Source organism: Oryza glaberrima, chromosome 3 (genome assembly GCF_000147395.1).
Source record: "Oryza glaberrima chromosome 3, OglaRS2, whole genome shotgun sequence".
Lineage (NCBI taxonomy): Eukaryota > Viridiplantae > Streptophyta > Magnoliopsida > Poales > Poaceae > Oryza > Oryza glaberrima.
Window position 1 is genome coordinate 25818423 of NC_068328.1, and position 10028 is coordinate 25828450.

A 10028-nucleotide genomic window follows, 5' to 3' on the forward strand; every position below is an offset into this window, starting at 1 on the left:
AACCCTGGGTTCCTGGACATGGTTGAGTATGCAAAGCACCTAAACAGATCTATCTGGTTACATTGGAAGATGATGGGGAAGAATCACCTGATAATGCTGACACCAAGTTTACCGCACCACCAGGCAGTCCTGAACATGTGGCCACTACACATCAGGACTTGTCCCTGCATGCTCTGGAGGGTACAAATACTGCTGCTACCACTTTTACTGTTCATGTGTGCATTGGCACAATTTTTGCCACAACATTGATTGATAGTGGTAGTACTACTACCTTTATTTCCCCTAAACTTGTTAGCAAAGCTGGCTTGGAGATAGTTAACAATAGTCCTATTCATGTTAAGGTGGCCAATGGGGGCACTATTTATACTGGAGCTAAATGTGTCAATGTTTCTTATACTATTCAGCAGTATGAATTCACCAATTCATTCAGGCTACTTCCCATTACTGGTTATGATATAATTTTGGGGTGTGATTGGATTCTTCTCCACAGCCCTTTGACTCTCAATCTCAAAACAAGAGAATTGACAATTCTTAAAGATGGCTTGTTGGAAATCACATTGCCAGATATCAGTATCCCTTCATCCAACTATGTGGTACCAGCCCATGCTATGGAAAAATTGCTCAACCAAGAAGTGGTGGGAGCTATTCTCTATTGTCACTCCTTAAGTTCTGCCCTAATGACAGCAACAACTCCATTACCAGCCCTCACTGCAGTACTTCAGCAGTTCACTGATGTCTTTGCTGAACCTGATACCCTACCCCCCAAAAGAGATTGTGACCACACAATACCACTCTTACCTGGAGCTAAACCAGTTACTGTCAGGCCTTACAGATTACCTCATCACAAAAAGAATGCCCTTGAAGACATAGTTCAACAACTCTTAACTTCTCACACAATTCAGCCAAGCATGAGTCCCTACTCTTCCCCAGCTATCTTAGTGAAGAAAAAAGATGGCACTTGGCGTTTATGTGTTGATTATCGCCAACTCAATGCCAATACAATAAAAAACAAGTATCCTATTCCTGTTATTGAAGATTTGTTGGATGAATTACAGGGAGCTCAAGTATTTTCCAAAATTGATCTTCGGTCTGGGTATCACCAAATTCGCATGCATGAACCCGACATACATAAAACAGCTTTCAACACTCATGTGGGTCATTTTGAATACTTAGTGATGCCCTTCAGGTTAACCAATGCTCCTGCTACCTTTCAGGCCCTTATGAACCAGATTTTAGCACCATATCTGCGCAAATTTGTGCTTGTTTTCTTTGATGACATCCTTATTTATAGCAAATCAGTCACAGATCATGTCCAGCATTTGAGCCTAGTGCTCCAACTATTGCGACAACATCATTTATTTGCCAAATTAAGCAAGTGTGTCTTTGGGCAATCTCAAGTGGAATATTTGGGATACATCATCAGTCAATCAGGAGTTGCTACTGATCCAGCTAAAATTCAAGCAGTCCAACAATGGCCTGTTCCTACTTCTATCGCTCAACTGCGAGGTTTCTTGGGTTTGGCAGGCTATTACCGAAGATTTATAAAAAACTTTGGTATTATTTGCAAACCCATGTTTGATGCTTTGAAAAAGAACAATTTCCATTGGCAAACAGCACAGCAACAAGCCTTTGATACCATCAAGCTGCACCTTGCTCAAGCCCCTGTTCTGGCCATGCCAGATTTCTCTCTTCCCTTTGTGTTGGAAGCTGATGCAAGTGGCCATGGGATCGGAGCTATTTTGATGCAAAATGGATGACCCCTTGCTTATCTCAGTAAAGCCATAGGACCAAAAGCTGCTGCTTTATCCACTTATGACAAAGAGGCTTTGGCTATATTGGAGGCTCTTAAGAAATGGAAACACTACTTTTTGGGTACTTCTCTCATTATCAAAATTGACCAAGCAAGCTTGAAATATATTAATGAACAAAGGATAACAGAAGGTGTTCAGCACAAATTGTTAATCAAACTGTTGAGCTATGATTATAAGATTGAATATAAGAAAGGCAAGGAAAACAAAGCTGCTGATGCACTATCCAGAATTCAGCAGAGTAATGCTCTTACTACTACAGTTATTGTGCCTCAATGGATCACCGAGGTGATTGCTAGTTACAGTCATGATCCTAAATGCCAAGAATTGGAGAGCCACCTGCGCATAGCACCTCAACCTCAATCCCCATATACTCTGAAGGCTGGCATTCTCAGGTACAAAGATCGCCTTGTAATTGGGGCATGTACCAATTTAAGAACTCAATTACTGGTTTCCTTTCATGATTCTTCCTTGGGAGGCCATTCTGGGGAAAGGGCAACATATCAACGACTGAAACAACTCTTCTATTGGCCTGGAATGAAAGCCGTAGTAGCTCAGTTTGTCAAAGCTTGCCCAGTTTGTCAAAAGAACAAGACTGAACACCAAATGCCAGCAGGCCTACTCCAACCTCTTCCTCTCCCAGATTTGGCTTGGTCCCACATTACTATGGATTTCGTGGAGGGTTTACCTAAATCTGAAGGCAAGGATGTTATTTGGGTCATTGTTGATAGATTCAGCAAGTATGCTCATTTTATTGCTCTCAGCCACCCTTTTTCTGCTGACCAAGTACTCACTCAATTCTTGGAGAATTTTTACAAACTCCACGGCTTGCCCACTGTCATTGTCAGTGATAGAGATTGCATCTTCACCAGCAACATGTGGAAGGAAGTCTTTGAAAAGGCTGGGGTTAAACTTCATTTTAGCACTGCCCATCACCCACAAACCGATGGTCAGTCAGAGAGGGTTAATCAATGCCTCGAGAATTATCTTCGTTGCATGACTTTTACCAAACCAAAGAAATGGAAGGCTCTTTTGGCCCATGCTGAATGGTGGTATAACACCACCTTCCACACGTCCTTGGGCATGTCTCCCTACCAGGCTCTCTATGGCACCAAACCACCTATGTTAGCTGAAGCTTTGTTACCGGGTTCTTTGCTAGAGGGTGCCAGAAACACACAAGAAGCAAAACATGCTATCCTGGAAACAGTCAAGTCCAATCTAGCTAAGGCTCAAGCTCGCATGAAATATTTTGCTGATCAACATCACCAAGAACGCACATTGGAGGTTGGTGATATGGTTTACCTTAAAATGCAACCTTATCGGCATAATTCTTTGGGTCTTCATTCTTCTCTTAAACTCCATTCTAAGTATTATGGGCCATTTCGAGTTCTGGATCGTGTTGGTCAGGTCGCTTACAAGTTATTGCTGCCTACAAATAGTCAAATCCATCCAGTCTTCCACATTAGCCAACTCAAAAAACACCTGGGCTCTCATGCTGTTCCTGAACAAGGTCTTCCTCTGATTAACGATGAAGGCAAAATTTTGTCTGAACCAGTAGCAGTTCTGGAGCGTCGCCTAATCCCGCGAAACAATGAGCCCGTCGTTCGGTGGAAGGTGCATTGGGCTAATCTTCCAGAGTCTGCTGCCACCTGGGAGTATGCAGCTTTCATCACTAAAGTTTTTCCCTCTTTTCATCCATGAGGACATGGATCTTAAGGGGGGAGCATTGTGAGGACTGTTCAGTTCAGAGTGCTTAATATTTAGAGTATTCAGAGTTCAGAGTTTAGTATTGGCTCTAGTTATGAGTAGGAATGAATCCACGGTCGAGATTCGCTGATACCGGTTTGTTTTGAGCTGTTATGAAGATCGGAGGGTTGTGCTTCGCCGCGACACGCTACAGAGAGGGAGATTGTCATCCTATGGACGTCATCGCTGTTGTCGTTTAGCTGAGGGCGCACTCCATATAAGCCCATGCGATATGGCTGTAACTTTTATCAAACTTGAACCCTAATATAATTTCCCCTCCTATTTTTGCGGCGCACACATATATTTCCTTCGATTCTAGTTGATTTCAGCATTACAATTTCATTTCTTGCTGTGTTAGGATTCTCATTAGTTAGCTATTTGCCATATCTGAATTTTTCCCCAAATTTGTCTGAACCAAAATCGTTTGGTTCCTGACACAAGCTCAATCTAACATGTCTGCATGCAGCCGAATTACATGATGCCCTCACGCCCACTTGGCCATGACGGACATGCCGCCGGCGCCGAGGAGGACGGCGAGGAACGCGGCGAGCTGGAGGCGGACATTGCCCTGCAGCTTGGGCCCCATGAAGTCGGCGGCGAGGAGCTCCACCAGCGCCATGTAGTGCAGCAGCCCCGCGGAGGCGGCGTTGAGGAGGCCGACGACGACGAGCGCCGTCGGGCTGTTGTCCCTGTACACCCTAGTGAGCGCGAGGCCCAGGGCGATGCCGAACGGCGTCGTGGTGGAGAAGAAGAAGACGAGCACCGACCTCATCCGGCGGCCGTACTCCGCCTGCAGGATGCAGCCGCCGAGGCCCATCCCCTCGAACATCTGGTGGAAGCACATCGCCGCCACCAGCGGCCGGATGGTGCACACGTTCTGCGACGCCCCCATGCCGAGGCCGATCACCACCGAGTGCACCACGATGCCCATCTCGAGGACCTGCAGCAGCATATGAAACCGTGCAAATCTGGTCAGTATAATTTTCGGTTTTTCACTTTTAAGTTGTAGTTGTAGTTTGACCGACAATATATTGTTTTAAATAGTCTAATGACTAATTAGCATCAAAGCTGTATTAATCGAAGGTACTTTACTACTAGTATTTTACATTCAAATCTATCGCTTTGATATTGGTTATAAGTTTATGATCAGAATTTATCGATAAGTACTTGTGCATGGAAGGTATATAATTCAGGCAGTTTCTAGAACACACACACACATTATAGAGACAAGAAGCTGGCTGTAAATTAAGTTATTAAAACATCACTTATTTTGCTTGTGAAACTACATATAATTCAAAGGAGAAAAGAAGAGTTTTGAAGCATTTGGCTAGTTAGTTATCTGGTTTATGTCCGCTTACTATTTGCCAACAATATGTCTTCCTTTGAAATATAGGAGTTTTAAAGCATATAAAAGGAAACGTACAAGATTTTGGTAGGATACTTATGCAAAACACAAAAAAAATACAGTAATAATAATTTGCATAGGCTACAGAAAAATACAAGAATTGAATGAGAGTGAGTGAGTGAGTCCAAGAAAATCTTTGGAGAGATTCAACCTCATATTAACTTTTCTCCAAAATCTCATTGAATATATTGCTCCAAACAAATTTCGTATGATTCTCAATCTTTTATTCCAAGAGATAATCTACTATATATGTCCTAGTTTAACGATTTATCATTGACATTGCTTCTTTTTATAATATACCGACGAGTTCATCGATTGCTCCACAGTATATTATTAGTTTAGGTCTTGTTTTAAAAATACCCAAAATTACAAGGTTAATAATTGATTTATTTCATTAGAAGTTTAATATGGATTTTTGTATGTTTTGTTCTTACACAACATGAACGTTTTTATATAAGCTTCAAGTTTTGTTTTGTTATTTTTATATTTTAAAAGTTATTTTTATGTGTTATATGAGAGAGAAATTGCTTAGCACAGAAATATTTTGTGTAGGATATGAAAGATGATTTGTATTAAAAACATCTCCCAGTTAGTTTGAATACTTTCTACTGAAGTACATGGAAAATTACAGGACCTCAATTTAATATTTTGTGATTGAGGCCATATTCTTTTCAGATTATTCATCGTATTATTAAAATAGATTATTTGTTCCACACTTTAAAATATGCTTTCTTAAAATAAATTCTGAGACATATGATTTATACCACTTGTTTAACCTATTTATTAAATTTATTTTTTAAATGGGCATGAATTACAATGGCGTATCATAGATAAGTAGTACTCTATCCGTTCCAAATTGATCATCATACAACAAAACCTAAAATTTCTCAAATTGATCATCCTATAACTGTACGGATACGGATTTTATCGGAATACAATTAATGTAGCAAAGAGAATGTGTGTATGCTAAGGATATAATTGGCATGGTGTTTTAATTGATGTATGTATTGTGGGATAATGTGTACATGGTGTCTTGATTAATGTGATTCAAATTATCTTTCGTGTTGGTGTATAAACATATATGATGATCATTTTGGGATGGAGGGACTAATATCTAAGGCTGAGTTCTGAACAACTGAACAATTGAAGTGAGCTACTCCATCTTTAACGATAGCATGTTTCCTAAATTATTAAATTGTACTATATTTTTTTAAAAAAACTTTTATATAGAAACTTGTTTTAAAATCAAATAAAAATATTTTTCAAGTTCACAATAGCTAATACTTAATTAGTAGTATGCTAATGACTTTCATGTTTTATTCAAGAAAAAGCTTAATCTCCCGACCTCTCTTTTCAAACTCAGCCTAAGAGAAAACCTAACGTAATTTGTTCCCTTTCAACATTACAATATTTTCTCGAACTAATTAATTAAGAAGTTCCGATGACTAATTCATCTTGATGCCCGGCCGTAACATGTTACAGTACAGTGAAACTACAAAAGTGACTGTTGTTGAAACTTTTCATGACAAGCTAGTCCGCTCGTGTCATTTTCATGAATAAAAAACATCGAGTCAATATGGAGTGGTTATCTCCTGCAGGTTCCACATAATTTAAAGCTACCGGCACCTTCTAGTTTGTCAATTAACTCGACTCTATGAGTTCACTGAACATGACTACTAACCTACTATCTCGAAGATTTTCTTTACGAACCGTACGGAAGCGTCCTTGAGATTAGGCTAACGACTATAGATCCCTCTTGCTTTGGAATTCTTGATTTACCTAACTTGACTGAGGAGGTACGATATACTACAAGACAAGTGGTCTTTATGTCGAGATGTTGAGCTACCCATATAAAAAAAACAATATACTCCCTCCGTCTCTAAATACTTCCTCCGTACTCGTAAAGAAAGTCGTTTAGGACAATGTTTAAGTCAAACCTTCGTAATATAGATCATAAATAACTCTTAAGTTATTGAGTTTGAAAAGGGTGAATAGTCAAAGTGGTCCTCCAAGTTTCATCTGAGGCTCAGTTTAGTCCTTAATGTTTCAATCTATCTAGTTCAAACTTATCCTTGAACCAACAACTCTCTTCATAAATGTCACTTATACCCACCATCATTCACATATATAAGAGAAAAATTGCATGCTTGATTTTTTTTATAGATAATGCATAGTAAATTGTATAAAATAAAAATAAATTATATACTAGCAAAGTGTATACAATAGCAATTGCTTAAGTTTCATGTGCACATGTTGAAATAATGGGCCGAAAGTACATCTGCAATTTATTTTATTCATCTTGGTTTTCTCTTTTCTAGTTATAGTTGTATACAAATTAAGGGCAAAAGGGACATTTTCTAATAGAAATATTGACTAGAAATAGCCACATGGCATATTAAGTGGGCCCAAGGATGATTTCAAGTCAAAACAAATACTATGTGGACAAAATGAAACGTGAAGGACTAAATTGAGCCTTCGATGAAACTTGAGGGACTATATTAGCTATTGTCCCGTTTGAAAATGTAAAAATTATATGAATAGATTGGTCTTGAAAAAAAACTTTCATAAAAGTATACATATATCACTTTTTAATAAATATTTTTATAGAAATAAGAAATCAAATTTGTGTTTTGGAGACCGTATCGCTGTCCTAAACGACTTAGTTTACGAGTACGGAGGGAGTATTTAACGCCGTTGACTTTTTTAAACATGTTTGACCGTTCGTCTTATTAAAAAAACTTTTGTGAATATTATTCAAAAACTTGAGTAGTAGTAGTATATTTAAGAATGAATCAAATGGTTGGAAAAGAATTAATAATTACTTAAATTTTTGAAATAAGACGAACGGTCAAACATATTTAAAAAAATCAACGACGTCAAATATTTAGGGACGGAGGGAGTATAATTTCTCTCTCCTCTTCCCTCTCCCCCCAACATGGATTTTGATTGAGTGGGAACTAGCTAATGCCTCCTCTTCCATATACATTGTAGCAATAATTTTATCTAATGCCTGGACCCACCTTCTGACCTAAGAGGATATTACACATTGAGGGTGATTTTTAGTGTACGTTAAGATTAAACTTTTATCACTTTGATTATCACTAACTTTAAAAATATTTAGTTTAAAGACATTAAAACAACATGTATAGATTTGTCTTACAAGGTATTATAAGAAAAAGATAAAAATATGTTTATTTATTACATATATTATAATAGAAAAAATGTAATCAAAGATATATTTTAAAGAATGTGCCAATGTCCAAAATGTAAGAATTATAGACTGGAAGTAGTAGAGATCAAACAAACTCAATTAATTATCACTCGATTACTCCTGTTTTTTAATAAGTGGGCACTATTCATTTTGTCGTCTGTTTTTTTAATTTCTTTTTTGTAAATACTAAAAAGAATATGGACCATGCTATCACAGCATATTGCACCGTAAATTTAAACATGATTTCGTTTATGGTAGTTCAATAATTATTTAAGAATAACTAGTGGTTAAAAAGTTGGAATTGCCATATTCAACTGCGTTCTTAAGGCTGCGTGTGATAGAATGGGTTGGGACCCAACCATTCCGCACGGAAAACGGAGCAGTCTGTTAGCGTGTGATTAATTAAGTATTAGCTATATTTTTTAAAAAAATAAATTAATTTGATTTTTTTAAGCAACTTTCATAAAGAAACTTTTCGTAAAAAACGTACAGTTTGACAGTTTGAAAAGCGTGCGCGTGGAAAACGAGAGAGAAAGTTTGGTAACCTTGAGGTTAGAAAGCAGCCTTAATTAATTACGCAGTTGGGTGTGTGATGTGAGGTTACAGCTTTGCTAGTGAGCTGCAACGCATGAGACACGTTACCTGAACGACGACGCGGTTCCGGCGCAGCTGCACCTGAGTGGCCTCGACGTCGTCGGGCTTGGCCACCGCCATGCCATGCCCATGGCCGTGCCCGTGTCCGTGCCGGTGGCCCTGGTCGGGGCTCTCGCCGTGGTCGGCGACGGCGGCGACGTCGCCGCCGCTAGACGGCCGGGGCTTGCTGCGGTTGTAGTAGGTGAGCATGAGCGAGTCGGCCATGAGCGTGGACACGGCGGCGAGCATGGCGACGAACGCCGCGAACGGGAACTCCGACCACGGCTTCCTGGGGAGGCACGGCGAGGTGAGGCTGCTGAAGGCGTCCGGGAGCACGTGCATGTAGCCCGTGGCGAGGATGACGCCCGACGCGAACGCCTTTACGACGGCGAAGAGGCCGCCGTCGGGGCGGAGCGCCGGCACGGAGCGGGAGAGGAGCGGCAGGCACACGCCGACGACGCTCGACACGAGGATGGTCGGGATGGCGATCAGCTTCAGCCGCAGCGCCCTCGGCACGTCGTGGCACGCGCCGTCCGCCGCCGCCTGATCCGGTGCGCCGCCGCACGCGTCCGCCGGCTGCGCGGCGGCGAGGAGGGGGATGGAGGAGGCGGCGACGAGGAGGAGGAGGAGCGCCGCGACGGGCGGCAGAATGGGCACCAGTGTCCGCGGCGTCGCCATTTTCGTTCGTACACCACACTGGATTTTGCTACGTACTCAGGCGCGCTGCTTGCTTGAGCTTTGGTGGTGTTGGTGTGCTTCCCATTATATAGGGGCATAGGGCTTGGGAGCTGGGGCAACTGGTGATCTTTCGGTGACGCCATGAGGCAGGCAAGCGAATTCATGCCGCTGCTGCTGCTGCTGCTAATTAAGTGCTAAGTGCTACTTACTGACAATGAGAGAGATGCATGCTGAGAAGTTGACTTCAATTAATCTTGCTTTGATACTTCTTGAGAAGAGTGCCTCGCCGGTCCTAAACATGTTCGCATCAGCCATTGCAATTTTGGTTCGAAATTTCAGCAATTTCAGACCCCACTGGCAAATTAATATATCGACCGAAATTTTTAGATTTTATTAAATATTTGTTGAATTTGGTCAAAGTTTATTCAAATCTTGTAAGTACCGAAAATCATGAAATTTCGTAAATTTTGGTCCTACTGAAATCACCAAAATTTTGGCCAAAATCGAAAATGCAAACCCTGGTTCGCATGCGTCATTTTGATTCTCA

At 40.8% G+C, this 10028-nt stretch overlaps 1 protein-coding gene across 1 annotated transcript; it reads right to left on the reverse strand.

Annotated features, from left to right (window-relative positions):
* Positions 1–3816: 3816 nt before the first annotated feature.
* Positions 3817–9520, reverse strand: LOC127765739 (fe(2+) transport protein 1). Its single transcript, XM_052290685.1, has 2 exons — positions 8813–9520; positions 3817–4494 (listed from the first exon to the last, which is right to left on the reverse strand). Exons 1-2 carry the CDS (start codon positions 9479–9481, stop codon positions 4039–4041), a joined length of 1125 nt encoding a protein of 374 aa, XP_052146645.1. The 5' UTR covers positions 9482–9520; the 3' UTR covers positions 3817–4038.
* Between the last annotated feature and the right edge of the window lie 508 nt (positions 9521–10028).

Bases quoted from the DNA above. Each gene is read 5' to 3' on its own strand.
- LOC127765739 (XM_052290685.1), bottom strand. From the start codon at position 9,481: ATGGCGACGCCGCGGACACTGGTGCCCATTCTGCCGCCCGTCGCGGCG. The intron at 4,495-8,812 runs GTAACGTGTCTC...ATGCTGCTGCAG, and splicing joins GGAACCGCGTCGTCGTTCAG to GTCCTCGAGATGGGCATCGT.